Source organism: Triticum urartu, chromosome 2A (genome assembly GCF_056163025.1).
Source record: "Triticum urartu cultivar PI428250 chromosome 2A, HENAU_Tu73, whole genome shotgun sequence".
In the NCBI taxonomy this organism is placed as follows: domain Eukaryota; kingdom Viridiplantae; phylum Streptophyta; class Magnoliopsida; order Poales; family Poaceae; genus Triticum; species Triticum urartu.
Window position 1 is genome coordinate 112,215,166 of NC_141874.1, and position 20,922 is coordinate 112,236,087.

General features: G+C 47.8%; 4 protein-coding genes, 1 non-coding gene and 1 pseudogene across 5 annotated transcripts; all 6 read right to left on the reverse strand.

Annotated features, from left to right (window-relative positions):
* Positions 1-61: 61 nt before the first annotated feature.
* On the reverse strand, positions 62-2,692 carry LOC125535270 (uncharacterized; annotated as a pseudogene).
* Positions 2,693-2,997: 305 nt separating this feature from the next.
* On the reverse strand, positions 2,998-4,189 carry LOC147984169 (uncharacterized). Its single transcript, XM_087543414.1, has one exon. It carries the CDS (start codon positions 3,881-3,883, stop codon positions 3,182-3,184), a length of 702 nt encoding a protein of 233 aa, XP_087399540.1. The 5' UTR covers positions 3,884-4,189; the 3' UTR covers positions 2,998-3,181.
* Positions 4,190-4,336: 147 nt separating this feature from the next.
* LOC125536129 (RNA-binding protein CP29B, chloroplastic) lies at positions 4,337-6,581 on the reverse strand. The gene is made up of 4 exons (XM_048699272.2): positions 6,156-6,581; positions 5,397-5,498; positions 4,789-5,106; positions 4,337-4,664 (listed from the first exon to the last, which is right to left on the reverse strand). The coding sequence occupies exons 1-4, from the start codon at positions 6,501-6,503 to the stop codon at positions 4,596-4,598; spliced, it is 837 nt and encodes a 278-aa protein (XP_048555229.1). The 5' UTR covers positions 6,504-6,581; the 3' UTR covers positions 4,337-4,595.
* A 508-nt stretch (positions 6,582-7,089) lies between these two features.
* Positions 7,090-11,006, reverse strand: RRP41L (3'-5'-exoribonuclease family protein). The gene is made up of 7 exons (XM_048699273.2): positions 10,723-11,006; positions 9,517-9,595; positions 8,617-8,719; positions 8,394-8,514; positions 7,840-7,928; positions 7,595-7,744; positions 7,090-7,459 (listed from the first exon to the last, which is right to left on the reverse strand). The coding sequence occupies exons 1-7, from the start codon at positions 10,877-10,879 to the stop codon at positions 7,370-7,372; spliced, it is 789 nt and encodes a 262-aa protein (XP_048555230.1). The 5' UTR covers positions 10,880-11,006; the 3' UTR covers positions 7,090-7,369.
* A 3,771-nt stretch (positions 11,007-14,777) lies between these two features.
* Positions 14,778-14,859, reverse strand: TRNAI-AAU (transfer RNA isoleucine (anticodon AAU)). The gene has a single exon. It is a non-coding gene; the product is annotated as a tRNA-Ile (tRNA).
* A 2,298-nt stretch (positions 14,860-17,157) lies between these two features.
* On the reverse strand, positions 17,158-18,130 carry LOC125541195 (putative calcium-binding protein CML46). Its single transcript, XM_048704661.2, has one exon. The coding sequence runs from the start codon at positions 17,976-17,978 to the stop codon at positions 17,358-17,360; it is 621 nt and encodes a 206-aa protein (XP_048560618.1). The 5' UTR covers positions 17,979-18,130; the 3' UTR covers positions 17,158-17,357.
* Positions 18,131-20,922: the final 2,792 nt, after the last annotated feature.

The window sequence follows — 20,922 nt, forward strand, 5'->3', positions numbered from 1 at the left end:
CATGGGATGACCGGCAGGGGCTCCTTTTCCCGTTTCATAGGCCGACGGGGGCATGTATAAATCAAACCCCTGCTCGTTTGCTTCTTGTGCTTAACGCTGCTTCAATCTCGTCGTTGCGGCAGTGCTCAACATTGATGTGTCGCTGTTCTTCCAACCTTACTAGAATCTTGCCGTTCTGACCTTGCAAGATCTTCGTAGTGAGGGCTACACCAAGTAGATACGTATACGCAGTTGTACGCAAGATTTGGATCTCTGTTCTCTCCGCCGCCGCCGCCTCCTACGACCGGAGCAGCGATGCCATCCGCAATCCCGCATCTGTCCTCCAACGGCTGGAGCCGCACCACTGCCTTCCATCCCCACGCTCCACACTGCTGCTCTCGGCTCCATTGTCGCTCGTGCCTGCCTTTCACTCGTACAACGCCGCAGCATTGATGGCTTCAGAGACCACGGCACCCCGGCTGAGACGCGGGCATGCTTGGCGCTGGTTGGAAGGGGACCGGCAAGGACGTCCTGGTCCTCCCGGCTGAGCTGTTTCACGGCACCCGCAGTGCGACCGGTGCTTACTTGGCCGTCGGCTGGAAGGGGACGCACATACGTCCTAATCCTCTAGGCCAATCTCCTTCATGGCGCATGTGCTGCGACCCAGGCCTGCTTGGCGCTGTATGGGGGGACTCTGATGGGTGAGGAACTAAGGACAAAGGGAGCTCGGTAGGCAAGGAATGATGGATCTGTGAGAAGAAGGGAGCTCCATTATAAAGAAAACAAAACTGAGAGATAAAAGGATTATGGGTTATTCTGATGGTTGTTGGTAGTAGCAGGGATGGTGAAAATAAATCTGCGCCATGTCCTTTTGAGGGCTGCATGAAGGAGCTGAAAGCCCCGTTCAAAAATGAAAGGAACTGAAAACTCCAGCCCGGCCCATCTGTGTGCGAGAGAGCAAAACCAAGTTTAGCAAACGATGAGCAGGTGAGTGTAAGATGTTGCAACACAAGATTGAAATCTGGTATTCAATCAGTCTTGTATCACGATTGCTTCAGTGGACAGTTTAAATTACAGTCTACTTTTATTCGGATTTTTTTACTGAAGTTGCCCACTATTTGTTACGTGAGGATCAACAAAGTTAGATCTTTGTGGGAATAGTGAATTTCCTTTTTGTTTGCATGAGTTACACTTACACTTAATTAGTATGGTCAGATTAGGTAAAGTACACATGGTGATTTTATATGCTCTGACAAAGAACTTTTAAGTGGGTCAAATTATCTGTTAAGTTAATCTATTTTAGAGATGAACATAATAGCACATGTATCTCTAATTTAAACATGTTATGTCCGTTTATTTCCATCTACTGTGAAAGAGACAAAGATACAAGAAGAGGATCTGTCGACATATGGACTTCCAAATCTTCGGTTCAAACATCAAGAGCGGACAGGATTCATTATCTCGTCAGCTCAGGAACATTATACTCACCCGCTCTAAGGTCGCCAAGAATGCAGGGAAAAAGATGACGAAGGTACTGGTCATGACCCCCGTCTTGTGCGGCCACCATGGTGACAGTACACGACCGGGATTCACAACGGGGCTGAGGTGGATCCATGGCAGGATCTTAAGCAATTGTGCATCTCATGTCATGTCGATGTACACGTTGCAGAGTGGAAAGAGTGTCAACAGCGACACAGTGAAGAGCTAAAAACATACATAAGGGCATCTCCAGCCGGCCCCCCAAGACGCCCTCCCAGGCCACTTTTTAGACGCCGGCGGGCAAAAAAACACCCCACTCGGGGCCCCCAGAAAGCTGTTTTTCGCCGGATTTGACGAAAGTTAGCGCCGGCACACCCACCCCAATCCCAGACCCCTGGGGGCAGCTGGGGATGCCGGCATGTCTTTTTTGCATGCACAGGCCCACTTGCCAGCCCCTCTTTCTTCCCTCTCTCTCCTCTCTCCTCTCCTTTCTCTTTTTTCTTTCTCTTCTCTCCTCTTCTTTTCCATCCGCCACCTACCACACACACAGCCAGAGCGGAGCACGCATGGCCGCGGAGGGGCTCGTGCCCGGCGCGGAGCGGACAGCGCATGGCCGGGGCGGGGCTCGCGCTCGCCGGCCATCTTCGACGTCGCCGGCGAGCAGTCCCCTTGCATCACCACCAGCAGCTTCCCCACCGCTTCCGGCGCGGCTGCCAGCGCCTCCCTCATCTTCCGCTCCCCGCCTCCCGCGTAGCAGGACAGCCACAGCAACGCCACCACGGCCTCGCGCCCCATTTGCCCATCACGGCCGCCGGCGCGGCTGCAGTGGGCCGCCTCTACTACAACATCAGCGCGGACTCCGCCGCGGCTGTGGGCGCGGCCGCCACGGCGAGCGCGAGCGCGGGCACTGCGTCGGCTCGGACCATCGACGCTCGGGCGGGCCACGCGCGTACCTGCACAGCCGCGGCCATGCACAGGATGGCTGCCGGTGATGCGGCCTCCTTGAGGATCCTCACCAGATCGGTTTCTTGGCATCTTCGCTGACTCCGCCCGCAGACAAGACGGCAGCCATGGCCTCCACGGCCATCTTGACCCGTCCATGCTTCTCCGTGTCGTCCCGGGTCAGGTAGGGCACCATCTCCGGCGCCATGGTGGCCAGGATCCTCACCGTGTCGACGTGCGCGTCGGTGCCCCTGCCCGCGCACTCCGGCGCCATGGTGGCCAGGATCTTAAGCAATTGTGCATCTCATGTCATGTCGATGTACACGATGCAGAGTGGGAAGGGTGTCAACAGCGACACGGTGAGGAGCTAAAAACATAGAATAGTCCTTTCATGTTTTCTTCCTCGTTCGTTTTCATAGCGGTTATGTTCTAATAGTATAACCCCGTTGCTACACATGGGCAATTTTCCTAGTACATGTCAAAGGATGCAACTTATATACAACAAAACCAGACAACTTACAAATATCAAAGAATATTGCATAAAAGTTGGCCGCTTTTTCTAAGAGCATTTATAACACGAACCAAGTAGGCGTCGCTTACAGATATTTGAGCAATTTTTCATGTTGATTTTTACAAAACTTCCCCCTTGGATGCTAAACTATAGCTCTAACTGAGTCAAATACCCCTAAAAAAATCGAAATACAACATCCATGACAAACACAATCGATCAGAATTCAGACTTCACATAATCTCAGTCCAGCAATTTAAAGCCAGACGCTTGTCAATGAGCGCCCCAGTAGGGTATGACGCCCGCGTTGACGCCGACCATAAAGCCAACCCACAAAAAGAGAGCCACGTAAAACAGGCCGGTCGCCAGCGGCGAGCAGAGCCACGGGCACGCCGGCTCGAAGCCGTCGCCCTCGTCGCGCACGCCGTCCTCCGCCTTCGGGTACGCCTTCCTAGCCGCCTCGTACTGCCGCTCGTCGTCGAAGTACGCCGCCGAGCCGCTGTGGTACCAGTAGCCGCCCACCGGTCCCTGGAACGCGCCCAGTGGCGACAGCCTGGGGCACGCCCGCGGCCCGCCGGCGCCGGACCTGGTGACGAGCACGGTGGGGCAGGGCTCCCTACAGATGCAGCACCGGCGGCTGGCTTGCTGGGACTTGGAGCCGGCGCGCATGCGGACCGCGCAGTCCGAGCAGACCTCGCGGTGGCCGCACGGCCCGATCGCCACCCACTCGAGCGGCTCCATGCACACCCCGCACTCTGATGGCTCGGCGGGCGCCGCGTCGACGTGGCAGGGATAGGCCGGAGACGCGAGCTGGTCGCCGACGTGCTTGGCTCCGCCGACGTCGATGTCGATGACGTGGCTTGGATTGCTTGGAGAGGCGAGCTGATGGCCGGCGAGAGGCCCCGTGTGCTTGGCGCCTCCGCCGACGTCCATGTCGATGGCGTGGCCGCCGTTGCCGCCGTCGACCTGAGCCATGGTCGAGTTTACTACACGATCGATGGAGAGTGGTTACGTCGATGTACCTCACTACCTCTATGCCCTAGACTAGCAGAGCCTGGATTCCCATGGCGCCGCTTGCTAATTGCACCCAATGTCACGTACGTACACGCCATATATAGGCTCGTGATCCGACATCCGGCTGAACTGGCTTCCGGTTCGAATTGACGTGGGGAAGAAGCGTTGATGATCGGAGTAGGAAGAGGGTTAGACCATCGATCCGACTCGACCGTGTCACCAAAGCTGACCGCAGTGCGCACGGGACGAAGGGGATCGATGACAATTTAGTGGATTTATTATTACGTTTATTAAAAAAAGCACAGCAATTCAGTGGATTTACGAGTCTTCCTTTGCAAAAAAATAGGAACTTCATCTAGAAAAAGACATTCAGAGAAACAGTGGGCATTATATCGAGGGGGGTAGAGAGAGCCATACACAGCATCAACAAACATTCAGAAGGGTTTTTAATGGTATCGTACATCATCTCTGCTGCTAAGCATATAAGAATGACTTTGACAAAATTTCTACTTTTTCTATCAAGAGGCGCAACGAGTTGCACGGCTGACAAAAATCTTCCGGTATACAAATTCACTTCCCAGTCTCTCTCATCAACCGCGAGAAAATAGTAGTAGAAACTACAAACTAACACTTACGGAACACATGATTAATCTCTAACCAGCGTCAGGATCTCTTAAAACCGCCTTTGCTCCCTCGGCTTCGACTCTGCGACGGTAACCCGGATCTGCCTGCCGTCGAGGTCCTACAGAACAAAACCATGTGCTCAATTAGCATAGCTATTCAGAAAACATTGTGAAGGAACTGTACAATTCACATCAAATTATTCAAACTTGACACTATGAACACAGTAATATACAAGAACTTACCACGCCGTCGAGGTTTGAGATCGCATTGTTGACCTCGTCGGCAGAGCCATAGGTGACGAAACCGAAACCCCTCGACCTGCCACTGTCGCGGTCATAGATGACCTTAGCATCAAGCACCTTTCCTTGTTCGCTGAACAGGTTCTCGAGCGTTGAGTTGTCAACACCCCAGGATAGGTTTCCGACGTAGAGCTTGTTAGCTGAATCAAAGCTGCCGCCGCCGCCACCGCCGCCGCCCATGGTCCTCGGTGTTCTGGGTGCGAATTCATCTCTGGGTGGTGGTGGTCCGGAGTTAACCCTGAGAGGTCTTCCTTGGAACGTCTAATTTGAGAGATAAAAATCAATTAGTCAACAGTCTAATACTCCAACAACTGGACTACATATACAGAAAAACAAATAGTCCCAAACAATCAGCAAAGTTCGCACTACAATGCTTAATTATGCTGGAAATCAGATTTCATGTTTGTATCAGTAAGCTGAACATATCTGAGCATCATTGCTACATAACACTACATGAAAAACAAACACCCAACAATGTATACACACATAGTCATTTAAATCCATGTAATGTACCAAGATAAGGTGGTTTAAAACAGATGAAGTCTGCTTACATAGCCATTGAATTGCTCAACGGCGGCAGCAACTTCCTCAGCTGAACCCATTGTGACGAATCCAAATCCACGGCTCCGTCCGGTCATTCTATCATATACAACCTGCAAGAAATGAGATAATATATCATTCTGAAAAAATAAACTATCCAAGGCTTAGGGTGCAGCTCTGCTACAATTGAGCATTGATTTGCAGAAGTAATTTACTGAAGCAATTCAAGCTTAGTTCAAGCCAAGACCATTTTAGAACATCTTATCTTATCCTGAAGAAAAACAACATATACTAGTATAACAACTCCACGACCATGCGCAGCTCTGCTGCAATGGGGCATTCATTTGCTGTAGTGATTTACTGAACCAATTCCAACTTAGTTCAAGCTGAGACTATTTTACAACATCTTATCTTATCCAGAAGAAAAATAACATATACCAGTATAACAACTCCACGTCCATGCGCAGCTCTGGTACAATTGAGCATTCACTTGTTGTAGTGATTTACGAGGCCTCTGAAGTACTGAACCAACTCCAACTTACTTCATGCCGAGAAAAATTTACAGTACCTTATCCTATCCTGAAGGACACAATCTACACACCAACAATTCAACATCCCTTGGACAACCTGACACCACACTGAAACAAAACGTCCCGACTCCGAAGTCTCTATCCTAACCATGCAATGCCCAGCGGAATTTCAATTTAGCCCGTTATAATTCGCGCCAATCTAACTGTTAGTCAACAAGAGCAGAGAGTGTGAATTTATACCTCGACCATCTCGACGGAGCCGGCCTGCTCGAAGAGCCCGGCGAGCTGCGCGCTGTCCACGGTGAAGGGGAGGTTGCCGACGAAGACCTTGAGGTCCTCGGAGTACTCGGCCTCGGAGTCGCCGCCGCCCTCGCCCTCGCTCTGCTCCTCCTCGGCGTCCTCCGTCCCGAACTCGGACGACACGGCCACGGCCACGGGCAGCAGGAGCCGCCTCCGCGGCGCCAGCAGCGCCGACACGGCGCGCAGCGGGCCGCAGGCGAAGGAGGCCGAGGCGGCGGCGGGCCTGGCGGCGGAGGGGAGCGGGATGAAGTGGTGCGAGAGCGCGGTGGAGAAGAGGGTGGCCGCCATTGCAGAGGGGGATAAGACTCGCAGGGGATAAGGTTCTGCCGCTGGGGTTTGGAGGCGAAGGGAAAGGGGTGAGTGTGGGAGTGAACTGTGGAGGGGGTTTTATAGTGTACGGGGACGATGGATGGACGGCCAGCCGATGAGCCACACCAACGGCTGGATATTTCTCTGGGGAGATATTTCTCTGGGGTTGGGATAAGAGGGGCTGTGACCCACTGGCAGTGTGAGAGGCCAGCCAAAATGTTTAGCTGGAACCTGGCTGTATTAATATTTTGGAATTGGATGGGATAATGCACTCTCATCAAGATCTTCTATTTTGCGGCTTCATGATAATTCACCAGCAAGCATCATTTAGCACCAACATTCTTGTTGAAAATGTTTCTTTTCCTTTAGAATTCACAAAAAAAAAATGTTTCTTTTAGAGGAACTCTTGCTGAAACTGCAACTGGAAGGTGAAGTGGTAAATACAAGCTGCTCGTACCAGCCGAACAGCAACGAGATACATCCCAGGCTCCCAGCTCAAAATTTTATAGCATCCCAGGCTCCCAGCCCAAAAATTTATAGCATCCCAGGCTCCCAGCCCAAAATATAGGGCAATAGCTTTGACATCATAAACAATCCATGGAATAATACAAAGTTCCGAAAAGTCTCAGGTTCCGAATTCATAGTACTCTACAACACATGGCATGTAAACCTAGGAAGCGTTTTCTCTTGCCTTAACAACAATTTGCTCTTTTGCCAAAAGAAACAATCACCACGGCCATGTAAAATGTGCTCCTCCAAACATCAGGCCTGGCCTCCCTTGCCTACAGAATTTCTACAGCTAAGGATATCTGTTGTGATTCTGAAAACATGTGTCTGCTCAAATGTCATTCGCTCGCCAAGCTCGCAGGGTCTTTCAAGCGCTCCCGCAATATCTCGCAGAGCTTACTGCAAGCATCCATACAGAGCTCTACTGCCTGTTGATGATCAAAGACAAAGAAGTTAGTATGATTGTTGTTGCTTTGGCATTTCTATATATGAGAGTCAAGCAATTCTAATCGAAGCATCAAGAAATTGTGTATCTCAGATAATGCAGTAGATAGATAACACACATTGGTGATTTTGCCGTCAGTCCACTCCCCAGTCAGCGTAAGTTGTGTAATCTCCTTGCGGGCCGGCATGTAAGATACCATAAGGCCTCCGTCTTGCCATGCCTCCTCGTCTGAGGTTGGATCGATGAGAACGTTCTTCCCTAAACAGGACTGGCAGATCGAAGTTGAAACTGATCAGCTTCCAGTTTAAATATCTCTCGGCAGAAGTACATGTGTCATAAAGCAGAGAGAGTGTGAGGGCATACCACGGATACTGATGTAACAAGGTCATACATCATAATCCCAGCATCTGCCAGTGCAAGACTAGCACAAGATATTATAATGGGAAGATCGCCTGAAATAAAAGAGAGTGGTAAGGATGACAGTAGTTTCTTCTTTTTATCAGGAAGTATGGTACCGCGGAAAGAAATGGTGGGGGATAAAGGCTTCTGTCAAATAATATATGGATAGAGAATTAGAGATACAAAATGTATCGACAAATGTGATGAAATGCAGACTCAAAAGTAATAACTCATTACTTACCTACCTAAATATGTTCACTTTTCCTCAAATTAGTAATGACTACGAGAAAACAGCACATTCATACTATGAACTTGTGAGTAATATAACTCAGCTTTAACTTATATTACAAGACCAAGAACATACTGCGTCAGTGACGCTAAGATGAGTAAGAATATGAACACAATTTCTGAATAAGCACTGGAAAATTAATTTAGGAGCATTTCCAAGTAGAAAGATGCAATATGCAACTAGTGTAATATACTGAAAACCAAAAGCAAAGCCATGAATAGTATCATACTGCCACCAGACTCAAGAACCAACGCAAAAACATCAACAGTTGTCTTCGGAAAAGTATGTAGCATTACTGCGCCTTCCAGGGCTTTGTGAAGCATTCCAGAGTACTCCTTGTTTTCCAGCCCCTGAAATGAAGATGCATGCTATCAATCTTTACTTTCAAATATATGTGATTGACTAAGAATATTCTCCAAATAGAATCGATGAGAGCTAATTAAACAGCATACCTGTCCACGTATACCAGTGGCAAATGTTGTATAGCTCACACTGCAATTGAGCCTACCAGTGTCACTGTACAGCATTGCTTTCTTGCTCTCCCTTGGGCCAAACCTGCAAAGATGATAAATAAATAAGCATGACTGACCAACATAGTTTTAAATAGCAGGATATGCCTCTTAGCGGTGGACCTCTTCTAAACGCTATAGCATGCTATAACAATGCTATAGCACGCTATTAAAGTGTGTGTTCATGTGTTTAGACCAGTGCCCCTTAGCACAGGACCTCTTCTAAACACTATAGCGTGCTACAGCATGCTATTTAAAACCATGCTGACCAATCAATCAATAAGATAAATCCAACAAGACTGCACAATCCAATACATCGAATTGACTACAAAGCTAGGAAGCACATGTTGAAGCTAAAGGACTTCAAAGTTCAAGATATCTTTGTGAATTTGAGATTTTGCCTATTGAGAAAGATTTAGCCATGTAGTCAAAACTCTGAAGTGATAACTGATGAGAGCACAAGATTATAAAATACTTGCATGTCTTTGCACACTCAGAATGATAGGAAATAAATGGATTCAAGATGAACATGCAATGTTCTCCGTTGCTTAGCAAAGTATAAGCATTTTCGAGTCCAAACAAAGAGCTTGTAAATATATATCAGTTGACCTTAACTTGGTGATATTTTATTCCATCAACACTCAGATAACTACTTAAATTGTCAATCTGGAATAACCTCCAAGGATGAATTTGGCATACCTCTAAATTTATGTTGAAATAGAAAACTGAAGTAACGGAAGATATATTTTTTCTAGAATAAAATATAAGACATTTATTTCACACTTGCAATCAAAACCATACAACATACATACAATGAGAAAAGAAAAATGCTGTTAAACTTACACTGACACAATGACCTTTGTCTTCCCAAATTCTGCATAAGCAGACCCTGATGCAGCAGTAGTTGGCCCTGTTTGCATAACTGCAACATACAATTAAATCAAAAACGACTTAGAATTGAAGATACAAACGCAGTTTCGACAAAGTTTATAGAACAATAAGCAATATTTTCTGGTCAAGGTTACGAGAAGAGAGAGGGAGAGGTTGTGAAGCAAACTTTCAGATAATATATCAAAGAAATGTGTGCAAGCATGTTATATATCATAATAATACACACACGCAAAATTGTATTCAGCCCTGAAAATTGTACGGTGTTTTACTACAAGCAAACTGGTTTAGCATATATCTACAAATCACCATGTTTTGAACATTTTATAACTAAAATCAAGCATTGAGAAAACTGGCACAAGGCTAAGCATAAATCCGTCGTGTTCAACACTTTGCAAGTTGAATCCATGCATGTTTTTCGTTCAAAGCAGAAAAGCACAACATCAGTGTAAGGCGAGTGAAGGCTAGAAAAGCCAGCAGGACACATCTAGAATGCTGTAGAAAATCATCATCTAGGGCAAACTGTCTTACACCTTCAGTATTCCCCAAGAGCAATAGCATTATAGCATCATCTGCAGAAACAGATAGCAGAGTACAGATTCTCCGAAGGAACACCGTTGAACATAACATATAACCCTTTGGCTGAGTACTGGAGAAGCACCACGAAAGCATGAAATCCAGGAGTTCCATCATCTAGTCAACTGAAAGTGCAAGTGGCCCATAGTCATGGATCCAATTCAAATTAACAAAGCATCTGTCCAGGAGTGCACAAGGAACGCCAGGCGACAAGCCATGACAGGTTTAGCCTGAATAAATCACTAGCCCAGGAGTGCACAAGGAACGCCAGGCCGCAAGCCATGCCAAGCAACATGTCTGTCAAGAGATACGGCAGCATACATGACACAGGACACACAACAAAACGACGTGGTCACACAGGCATTCCACAGTACAAATCCTAAAAGACCGCAGAACCCAAAAGAACTGGATATCAGCGTTGCATCAGACATGCGCTCACTGCTCATGCATAACGTCGAACACCACAGGTGCTGTCCAAGCAAAGGGACAGGCGCTCAACGGAGATTGTTGAGCACGAAGCAGAGCATTATACGGAGGTGCGCACGCAAGGAATGACATAGAGAGATGCAGGAGTGGGGTAGTTACATGCGGGGCGGCAGTCGTGCAAGGAGCGGCCGTCGGCGCGGGGCCAATCGGCGTCCTCGGCGAGGTGGCGCCGCAGCTCCTCCCTCCTCTCCCGGCGCTTGCTCCCAGCCTCCGCGGCCGGGGAGTACGTGTCCGCAGCTGCCGCCGCCGCCGACATGGCCGGAAAGTGTGTCTGCGTCGCCGGCCGCGCGCTCGAGCAGTGCTAAAACCCTAGGGCTTGTCTGTGCTGTTACGGCGAGGGTGGAGGGATGAGGTCGCTGCTTTTAGATTCGTATAAACGGAAAGCATACAGCTCCGGTTCGACCCAGTGGAACGGCGACCGCCCAGGGCCCCCGGACCTCAGGCCTCGACCCAGTTTTTTCTTGTTTTTCTCTTTTAGAAAACCACTGATTTATTCATTAACTGTCAACGTAATACAAAGAACACCAGAAAAATCCGTAGACCATCTAACAACGACTACAAGCACTGAAGCAAGCCAAAAACGCGTCACCGTCTTCGTCCCTCTCTCATTAAAGCCGAATTGTAATAGACAGCCGGAAAGTCATGGTGCTAAGGCCTTATAGGAGCAGCACACCAGAACAGCAATCGCCGCCGATGAAGAAAAGCGTTGATCAAAAGGATTCAGCCTACAGACACACACACATAGACGAATGAAGACAAGATCCACGTGGACCCACTGAAGACAAATGCCGGCCGAAATCCCGCAAGATCCGTCGGAGACAAATCTTCACACTCCCTTCGACTATGTTAGAAACACCACCGGGACGGGGACTAGACGGGGAGAATTTTATTTCATCTTCAGAGAGTCGTTGTCGTCTCATCTCTCTAAGCAGGACACAAACTCTTAACAAAACCAAAAAAAACATGAAAAACGGAGTTCTTCCATCGGCAAGGACCGGGATCCACCATACCTCCATGGTCCTGAGATCACAAAAGACGAGGTAGACCGGTGGTGTCACCGGCGGAAGGCACAAGAAACTGTGAAAACTTTAGACTGAGATTACGCGTGAAAAGATAGACTTTTTACGTTTAACAAATTTCATATACATTTTCTAATACACATTTAATAATTTTCACGGTTAAGGTATTTTTCCCAAATAAGGATTGTCGACATGGCAAGTCGAACCCAGGATTGTTCAGTTCGGCAAGCCCTAGGATGGTCGGTTGGGCGCGGCTCGTGCGTAGAAGTTGGCCTGGCCATAGCGATCCACCCCGTCCATCCTTATTTTGTGTATATTTGGAATATACATATATATTTATATTTATAAATAAGGAAAATACATCCTATCACCTAGTAGTAATTACCATCATGCCCCATGTCCTTTATAAATATATATACATTTGACATGAAATTTTGAAAAATGGTAGACATGTACAAAAAAATGTTTCTACTATATACAAAAAATGTACAAAGTATATAATATACATATATATTAAAAAAATATGAAAAAATGGTAATCATGCATTTATATTTTTTAAATATATATATACTCCCTCCATCCAAAAATACTTGTCATCAAAATAGATAAAAAAAAGATGCATCTAGAATTAAAATACATCTAGATACATCCCCTTTCATCCATTTTGATGACAAGTATTTTCAGACGAAGGGAGTATAATGTTTCTCATGTATACAAAAATTGACAAGGTGTGTGTAAATGTACAATGTGTTTTAAAAAGGTAGACATCAAAACATAAAATGAAAAATGCTAATAATATATTTAAAAATGTCAAACATGCGTAAAAATGGTTATAATGTATATGAAAAATGTACAACATGTATGGAAAAAATAGACATTAAAACATAAATATGAAAAAATGTTCATCATGTATTCTAGAAATATTAGACAATGCTCCTGATGTATACAAAAATGTATAAGGTGTATGTAAAAAAGTAGATATAAAAACATATATAAAAATGTTGATCATGTATTTGAAAAATGTTAATTATGTGTATAAAAAATGTTCCTGCTGTATATAAAAAATGTATGATGTGTATGAAAAGGGAAAATTGGCATCAAACATATATTTGTAAAAAAAAAGGTTAACCGCGAAATTGTTGAACATGTGTTAAAAATGTACTTGATGTATACGAAAAATGTGGACTTGTGTTGAAAAAACTCAAAGAAAATTGAAGCAGAAACAAAAGAAAAACTAAGAAAGAAAACATAAAAAAAACACAAGAAAAGGAGAAGGAAACAAAAGAAAACAAGAAAACCAGATAAAACCGAGACAAAAATAAAAGGATATAACAAAGAAAACATAAAGAAAGGAAGAAAACGGCGAATAAATAAAAGGAAGTGAAAATGAAAGAAAAAAAGGGAAGCCTGAAACAAGGAGTAATCAGAACAAATGGAGGAATGCACGACTCAATCAATGATCTTAGGGTTTGACTTGCCACATTAGTGAATACCAGCTAAACACTCTTAAGGTTCAAAATAGACCGAGATAATAGAGTTCGGTTTGCTAATTTGGGGGATTAGGTGTTCAGGGGTCGATTTAGCTTGTGTCTACAAGTTCAAGATTTGTTTTCAACTCTTTTTGTATTGTGTACACCAACATTCGCTTCTCAGCGTTCGTGGCCGAAGGTGATGTTTACTATTGGGTTCTTCATGCTCACTCACGATCTCCTTGACTAACCATAGGCGCATGTTCACCATGACTTCACTCTTCAATATCACGGACTACACCCGCTCAGTCCACACAACAATCATTCTTTCATGGAGATCTTGCAATAAAACATGGAGCTTTATGACTAACCCGACCCAGTTGTGTAGCCCGACCCAATTGCGTACATACAACAATAATTTGTTGGGATCCAAGTACTACGGACTACTCCCTCTGTCCCACAATATAAGAACATTTTTTGCATTAAACTAGTCTTAAAAATGTTCTTATATTATGGGACGAAGGGAGTAGTAACGAACAACAAAGACAGTGGTTAGCACCTTCTCTGACTTAGATAGACTAGAATTCATGTTTCGGGCGAAAGTGGTCATAGGATTGACTCAGACAAAGCGTTAGAAGTCGATCTCCGAATCTATAAGCATTGGTCTGCCATCTTCCCTTATCTAATCTCTCAGGCAATAAGAAAGTTGATCCATGTGGCCATAATATTCATACTATTAAAGGCAGATATATATGTCGCCTCATCCATCCATCTCCACTCCAACTCATGACCTCCATATCCTCACCGTTTTTTTTCTAGCTAAACTGCACCTCCCGTTTTGGTTTTCCTACTTTTTTTCTCAAACCAAAAAAAGAAAATGGTTCATATTTTTTTGCTCCCGTTGCAACGCAAAGGCATTTTCGCTAGTTGAGAACAAAAAGGAAAATATATAAATTTTTTAGAATCAGGAAAATATATAGCTTTTTTAGCAAAGATTATTAGGGGAGCAAAGAAAAAAAATATAGTTCACTGCAGTGCATTGGCTCACCTTGTGCTAAATGGGCCGGCCCTCCGAGCTCTCCTTGTGCACGAGAACACTGAACTTTGATATTGGGCTCGAACTGCACCTTCTGTTTTGGTTTTCCTACCTTTTTTCTCAAACCGAAAAAAGGAAAACGACTGATATTTTTTTGCTCCCGCTGCAACGCACGGGCATTTTTGCTAGTGAGGACAAAAAGTATAATATATAGTTTTTTTAGAATCAGGAAAATATATAGCTTTTTTCGCAAAGATTTTTTAGGGGAGCAAAGGAAAAATATATAGTTCGCTACAGTGCATTAGCTCACCTTGTGCTAAATGGGCTGGCCCTCCGAGCTCTCCTTGTGCGTGAGAACACTGAATTTTGATATTGGACTCGGCCGGCTCTTAGAAATATGAAGAGGCTGAAAGGGAAACTGCTAAAAAATTATGGAAAACTGTTACAAACAATAATATTAAGAAAATAATAAAAATTTCAAAAAATGTTGGCACATGCAGGTCTCGAACTTCGATATTGGACTCGGCCTGCTCTTAGAAATATGAAGAGGCTGAAAGGGAAACTGCTAAAAAATTATGGAAAACTGTTATAAGCAATAATATTAAGAAAATAAAAAAAATAAAAATACGTTGGCCCATGCAGGTCTCGAACCTGCGACCCTGCGACCTTCGCGTTATTAGCAAGACGCTCTAACCAGCTGAGCTAATAGGCCTGATTGATTTAATTTATTTAGAGATTTTAAAACAGTGAACTGGCGATGGCAGGGTCATTTAGAATTAGCTGTTGGATTCCTTCGTGCTATTTAGATCCCTTGGGATGTGATAAATCGACTAGATAATAACTTTTGATCTGATCTCCCACTAGACTGGACCAATCCAAGATCTTTTGAATCAGCAGCCTTTGCAAGGGTTTGATTGTCTGTAAGAAACGTGACTTCTTGAATCCATAATTCTTGAGCAGTTTCTGCAACAAGGTGGAGCGCTTTCACCTCAGCCAGCATAGGGGAGTTAGCAGCATCTTTATACATGCACTTAAGGATGTCGATTTTGGATCCATCGGCTTTCATAGGAACTCCAATCCATGCATATGTTGGATTGAAATATTGTGAACCCCTGCCTAAGATGTGCCTGTGCAACCTGAAAATTTAGTTTCCTAAGATGGCCCGGTTTACGTCCTCAATTTTTTTATTTGATTATGAAGATGAAAAAAATGTTCACACAAATACAATTGAATATTGTTATATATGAAATAAAATACTCATCACATATTTAAATAATATTGTGTATACAAAAATAAATTTCATTATTTAAAAAAGTACATGTACTTTTAAGAAGGAAAAAAACATATTCAAAAAATATATTCATGCACGTGTGGATATATGTTCATGTACTATAGAAAATTTTGGAAATTAAAAATTATAAAACATAAACAAAGATAAAAATAAAAAAGTTAAACATGGGTAGGAAAAAGTGAAAGGAGAAAAACAGAGGAAAACCACCTGAAACCGGCAAATGGGCCGGCCAAAGGACGCAAACGATGAAAAACAAAAGCATTGCTCGTAGTCGTTGTGCCTTTCTGGCCCAATTATATCACAAGAAAAGATGGTAGTCATTGTGAGGTGCATGTATGTGGCGGTTTAAGAAGCTGGACCCCTTAAATCTCCTGTACATATCCGGGCGGACAGTACGATTACTATCAAGTCACGAAATTGCCACTTAACCGGACCCACATACTCAACTCAAACACCCGGACTGTCCGACACCCTTCAAACCCGGTCCATATGTGGGGGCAAATATGGAAAGGCCAGACACATCCCAAATCACTTCAAATCGTCCGACCTGCCATATTCCTCTCCTCTCTTCTGCCTTGTATGCACTGACGCCAGCATAGCTCCGACGCTCCGGCTGCAGTCAAAGTCGGTGGTGGTGCCTACGGGTGTCATTCCTTTTTTAGAGGTGTCAATGTTGGAGTCCTCCCCCCCCTGAACATATTTTTAGGGAAACCTTAGATCCGGTCTCCCAGATCGAAAGATGGCGATGTTATTAACTTTGCTCGGCATCATTTCGCTCTTGGGGACATTGTCATGGAGTTGGATTCAGCTAGAGAGACTGGGGCTCGCAGAGGTTGTCGGCGACTGCTAGCATGACATCTCTGTGAGGGCGGTAGGAGGACCCTCCACATGCAAGAAGGCAAGGAACGTCAAGCAAGTTATATTTGCCAACCTTGAAGGATTGGGGCGGCATAAGTTCACTCTATCGGACATATCAGTCCTCTCCGGTATTGTCGAGGTTCGCAAACATGCTTGTGTCAGCTTGGTATAATACGACTATTTTTTAGTGTGCCACCTGGTAGCGGCGAAGTCGCTCGAGTGCCTAGCCGGGAGTGACATGGGCGTGTTGGCCTTTTGATATTTATATGTATTGTGATGTTTTAGACCTAGTTTAGCTAGGCGTTGTTTAGCTTCTCGTCCTGTTTTGACTCGATAAACCGAGTAAGCCTTTTCATTTCTATTTTTTGGCACTCGCCTTAATGTTGTGCAATCTTTCTTTGGGGAGGATGTTCTTAATACCCCTATTTTTTTGCGGTTGCTTAATACCCCTTTCTAATGGCTTTTTTTTTTGCGGGGTGCTTCCACACACTTAACGGGGGTGGCTGCGCAGCCTCGGACCCTTCTGTAGGTGTCAACCTCACCAAATTTTCCTAGTTCGTACACCGCGAGCAGCTCCGAGGAAGCTTCCTTGTGATGGCGGGACGAAATAGCAGCCTGCTCCGAGGAAGAGATTCGCCGGGAGTCGGTGGCCTCTTTGTTTGTATCGTGTTGCACAGGGACCCAAATAATATGCTCTCAGGTCTGAGGATTGAACTGTCAGGCTTGATTTATCGACACGATTTGGCAGAGACAGATTCGATGACTACGCCAAAAGGCAAGATCATTGGTACGTGAAAGTGAAGCAAACCACCGGTCGATTTTGGGAGCAATGTGTATAATCAAAGATTTAGTTATGATCAATTGGCGAAATCAGTTCGATTCCATTAATAAGCTCGAGAATTAGTGCGTTAATTTGTTGCACAATCCATCCACCCCCAACTCGTCGCGTGGCAGAAGGAAAAACAGGACAATCAAGAACCCCCATCTTCTGCCGCGCGCCAGCTGAGCGGCGCACCGTGCACCGGAACGAAAAGAGAGGCTGCCTCGGCTCGGCCGATCCGTCAGCAGAGGCCGTCCTCGAGGAACCTGACGAACTGGAACAGGTTCATCCTGCCGTCCCTGGACCCGCAGCTCGACGAGATCATGGCCCTGCACGCGGCGGCGTCGACCTCCGGGAACCCGAGCCTCGCCAGGGCGCCCTGCAGGTCCGCCGCGCCGATGAACCCGTCCGCGTCGCCGTCGAACACGGCGAACGCGCGCCGCACCTCCGCGAAGCTCGGCTCCTCGGCGTCGAACAGCCGTGACACCTCGGCATGGCCCAGCGTGGCACTCAGACCGTCCCCGGCGGCGGTCACTCCCAGCCCGATCCTGGCCATGATCGCCTCCACCTCTTCCTTCCTCAGCTCCTCGTCCTCCTCCTCCTCCTCAGCGTGGACGTCCTCGCAGCACGGTGCGACGTGCGCCGCCGACGAGGTTGCGTACGCGCACTTGGCGTAAGCGGCCGGCGACGGGACGACGATGGACCTGGCGAAGGACTGCAGGAAGGAGGCGTAGCTGTGGAAGAAGGCGGACGCGACGGTGCCGAGGAAGCCGACGAGGTAGGGGATGAGCTGGAGCTGCAGCGGCTCCCGGAACGAGAGCACGCGGCGGAGGAACGGTCGCGGCGCAGTCGCGTCTGCCATCGCTAGACTTGAGAGTTCACTGGTGTCGAACAAACAGTTGGCGCCGGCTAGAATGGACAATGCTGCGCGCGTGTACAAGGTGAGGTGAGGACGAACGATGGTGTGTGTGAAGACGGAGGGAGGGCGGGGGGTTTATATGAGAGGCCCGAGCTCGATCATGGAGTAAACAAGTCGTGGAGGGAGGAAGCTCCCTTTGCATTGCATATTTGCATGGTGTTGTGGAGTTGGCAACTTGGCACGGCGCGCTCGAGGGAAGCTGCGTGCGTGCTTCCCCAGGCGTGAGAGTCATGGTTAGAGCATCTCCAGCCGTTGACCCGTAGGGGGCGCCTAAAATCGCCGTCTGGGGTAGCTGGTGCAAAAAATCGGCCCGAGGACGAGTTGGTCCCCAGCCGTCGGCTCCAGGGCTGCCCCAGGCGCGTTCAAAAAATAAAAGTATATAGCAAAGTTCGGCGAAGTTCGGCTAAACACGACAAATTTTGGCCAACTAGGGCATATATTTCGACAAAGTTCATGGATTTTTATTACATATCAAATATATAAACTAATTTAAAAAAGAAACTGGCTGAACGTCGAGTAGTCGCCGTCGTCGCCGCCATCGTCACCGCCGTCGTCATCGTCGCCCTTCTCCTCCTTGACGCGGGCGCCCCTGCTGGACCCGGCGTCGCCATGGCGGACTGGTGGCGGCGGCGACGCGTCGTCGTCGTCGTCGCTGTCGTCGATGACGACGACTCCTCCTTCGTCGCGGCCCCGGCGGCGCTCCGCGAAGCGCCGCAGGGAGGCGCACTGGCGCTCCCTCGCCATCTTCAGGGAGTCCCGGCGTGCCCATTCAAGGGCCGCGTCGTCGTCGAGCTCGACCTCGTCGTGCTCCGTCTTCATGGCGGGGAGACCCGGCTCCGCCTTCACCGGCGCGAGCCCCGGCTCCGTCTTTGCCTTGACAAAGCGCGGAGGAGGAGCCGATGAGGAGGCGCGCCGGCCGCCCTCGTTGATGACGATGCCGGCGCTGCGAGTGGGCCGGCCGAGCGGCGTCTCCGCCGCAGGCTCGGCATTGAAGCCGAGCAGCGCCGGAGTGCCGGAGGAGTGCGAGGAAGAGCGCGAGGAGGAGGAAGAAGAGGAGGCGCCGAACCCCCTTGTCGCCCATGGCCCGTCGCGTCGGCGGTGCGCCTGGGCGGTCGCCCTTGCCGGGGGGTACGCCAACGGCGGGTTGTTGCCGCCCTCGAGGTGCGTCAGCACGCCCTCGAGTGTGCGACCGGGGACGCCCCATCACAGGTGGTGCCCCTCGCTGTTCTTCAGGCCGCTGACCACCGCCGCGCCATTGGTGGATGCCAGCCGCTGCTGCTGACGGCACTCGAAGTACGCCGCCCAAGCCGCGTGGTTGTCGGCGGCGCACTGGGGGAGGGAGAGCTGGGCGTCGGTGAGGGAGGCGCGCATGACCTCGACCTCGTCGGCGAAGTAGGAGGGTTTGGCCACGGCGTCGGGCAACGGGGGAATGGGCACTCCCCCGTTGCTGAGCCTCCAACCCGTCGGCCCGGCGCGCATGTCCGGTGGCGCCGGGATGTTCATCTGGAACAGGAGCCACGCCTCCTGTTCGCGGAGCATGTGGCGGCCGAAGCCGTTGGCCGCCGCCTCGTCTCCGAGGAAACGCTCGGCCATCGGGAGACGGGGAGGGAGGGGATGGGCGGCGGCTCATGGGAGAGGGAGAGGGAGAGGGAGAGGGAGGGCTCGACGGCGGCGCTCGGGAGAAGTAGAGCTCGGCGGCGAGGGCGGGGCTGGTGTGGCCACAGGAGAGTGAGGCCACCGGCTTATATAGCCGCGCCGTGCCCGTGTGTATACGTGCGAGGGAGGGGAGGCATCGGCGTGCCGTCCCGTGACGCGCCGCCCGTGAGGAATCAATGGCAAGGCTGACCGGCGACAGCCTTGCCATTGATTCCCCGCGGAAAACCGATGCGTTGGGGGACGACGAGGCGCGGTGTCACTGACGCGGCTGGCCCGCGGCTTTTTCACACCAAAACCTCTCTCCCCGGCGCGCCGGGTTCGGCCTGGGTCCACCGGCGCTGATTTCGGCCTAGGCCGACGAAAATCGGGCTCTTGGAGGCGCGACTGGGCCTTTTTTTAGCGCCGGCGCGAAAAAATCGTCTGGGGAGGCCTCCCTGGGGGCGCGACTGGAGATACTTTTAGGGGTTGGAAATACAGCAACACTAATTATCAATGGGTGTATAGAAAGAAAATGGAAAGAGGGATTTTGAAGAATCCTTCGAGAATTAGATCCACTTTATTTGAGTTGCAAAATTCCTGCTATGGATTTCAGGAAATTCGTTGTGTCTCTGGATTCCTGAGAATCCGAAGTTGTCTGTTTGTTTACTGTGCCGTTGTGCAGCTGTAGGAGTTGTATGTGTGTTGTGAAATATCAATAATATGACTTGTTGATGAGTATGATGTTTATATGCAGAATAAAGAGCAGTTAGCTGTTTTGACTACATGAATGGAGAATTGGCAAAAAAATAACCATATATGAAATATTAAATAATCTACAAATGTAATGATTGTAGAAACATATTATCCAAAATATGCCTATGAAACATGGCATCCAAATAAGCATGAACCATCATAGTCTTACATATGAAAAATATCCTTTAAAATATGCATTAACCATCATAGTTTTACATGCGCACATATCATCCAAAATATGCACCAATGATCGTAATCTCATCAAGCAATATGTCAAACTATGGTTGATCCTCCAATGATCATTTAGCAATGGACTCACAAGTTGCTTGCATGGTCGCATAATCACCAACCACAGTGTTAGAAACATGGCCTATGGGTAGGGGTTGTAATTTCCCTGGCTTGTACTCTATGTCTCTCATATGGCTTTATCTGATGCAATTATGAAGTGACATGCGTGAAATGATCCGAGCTTGCTTGTCACAAGGATAACTTGGCATTT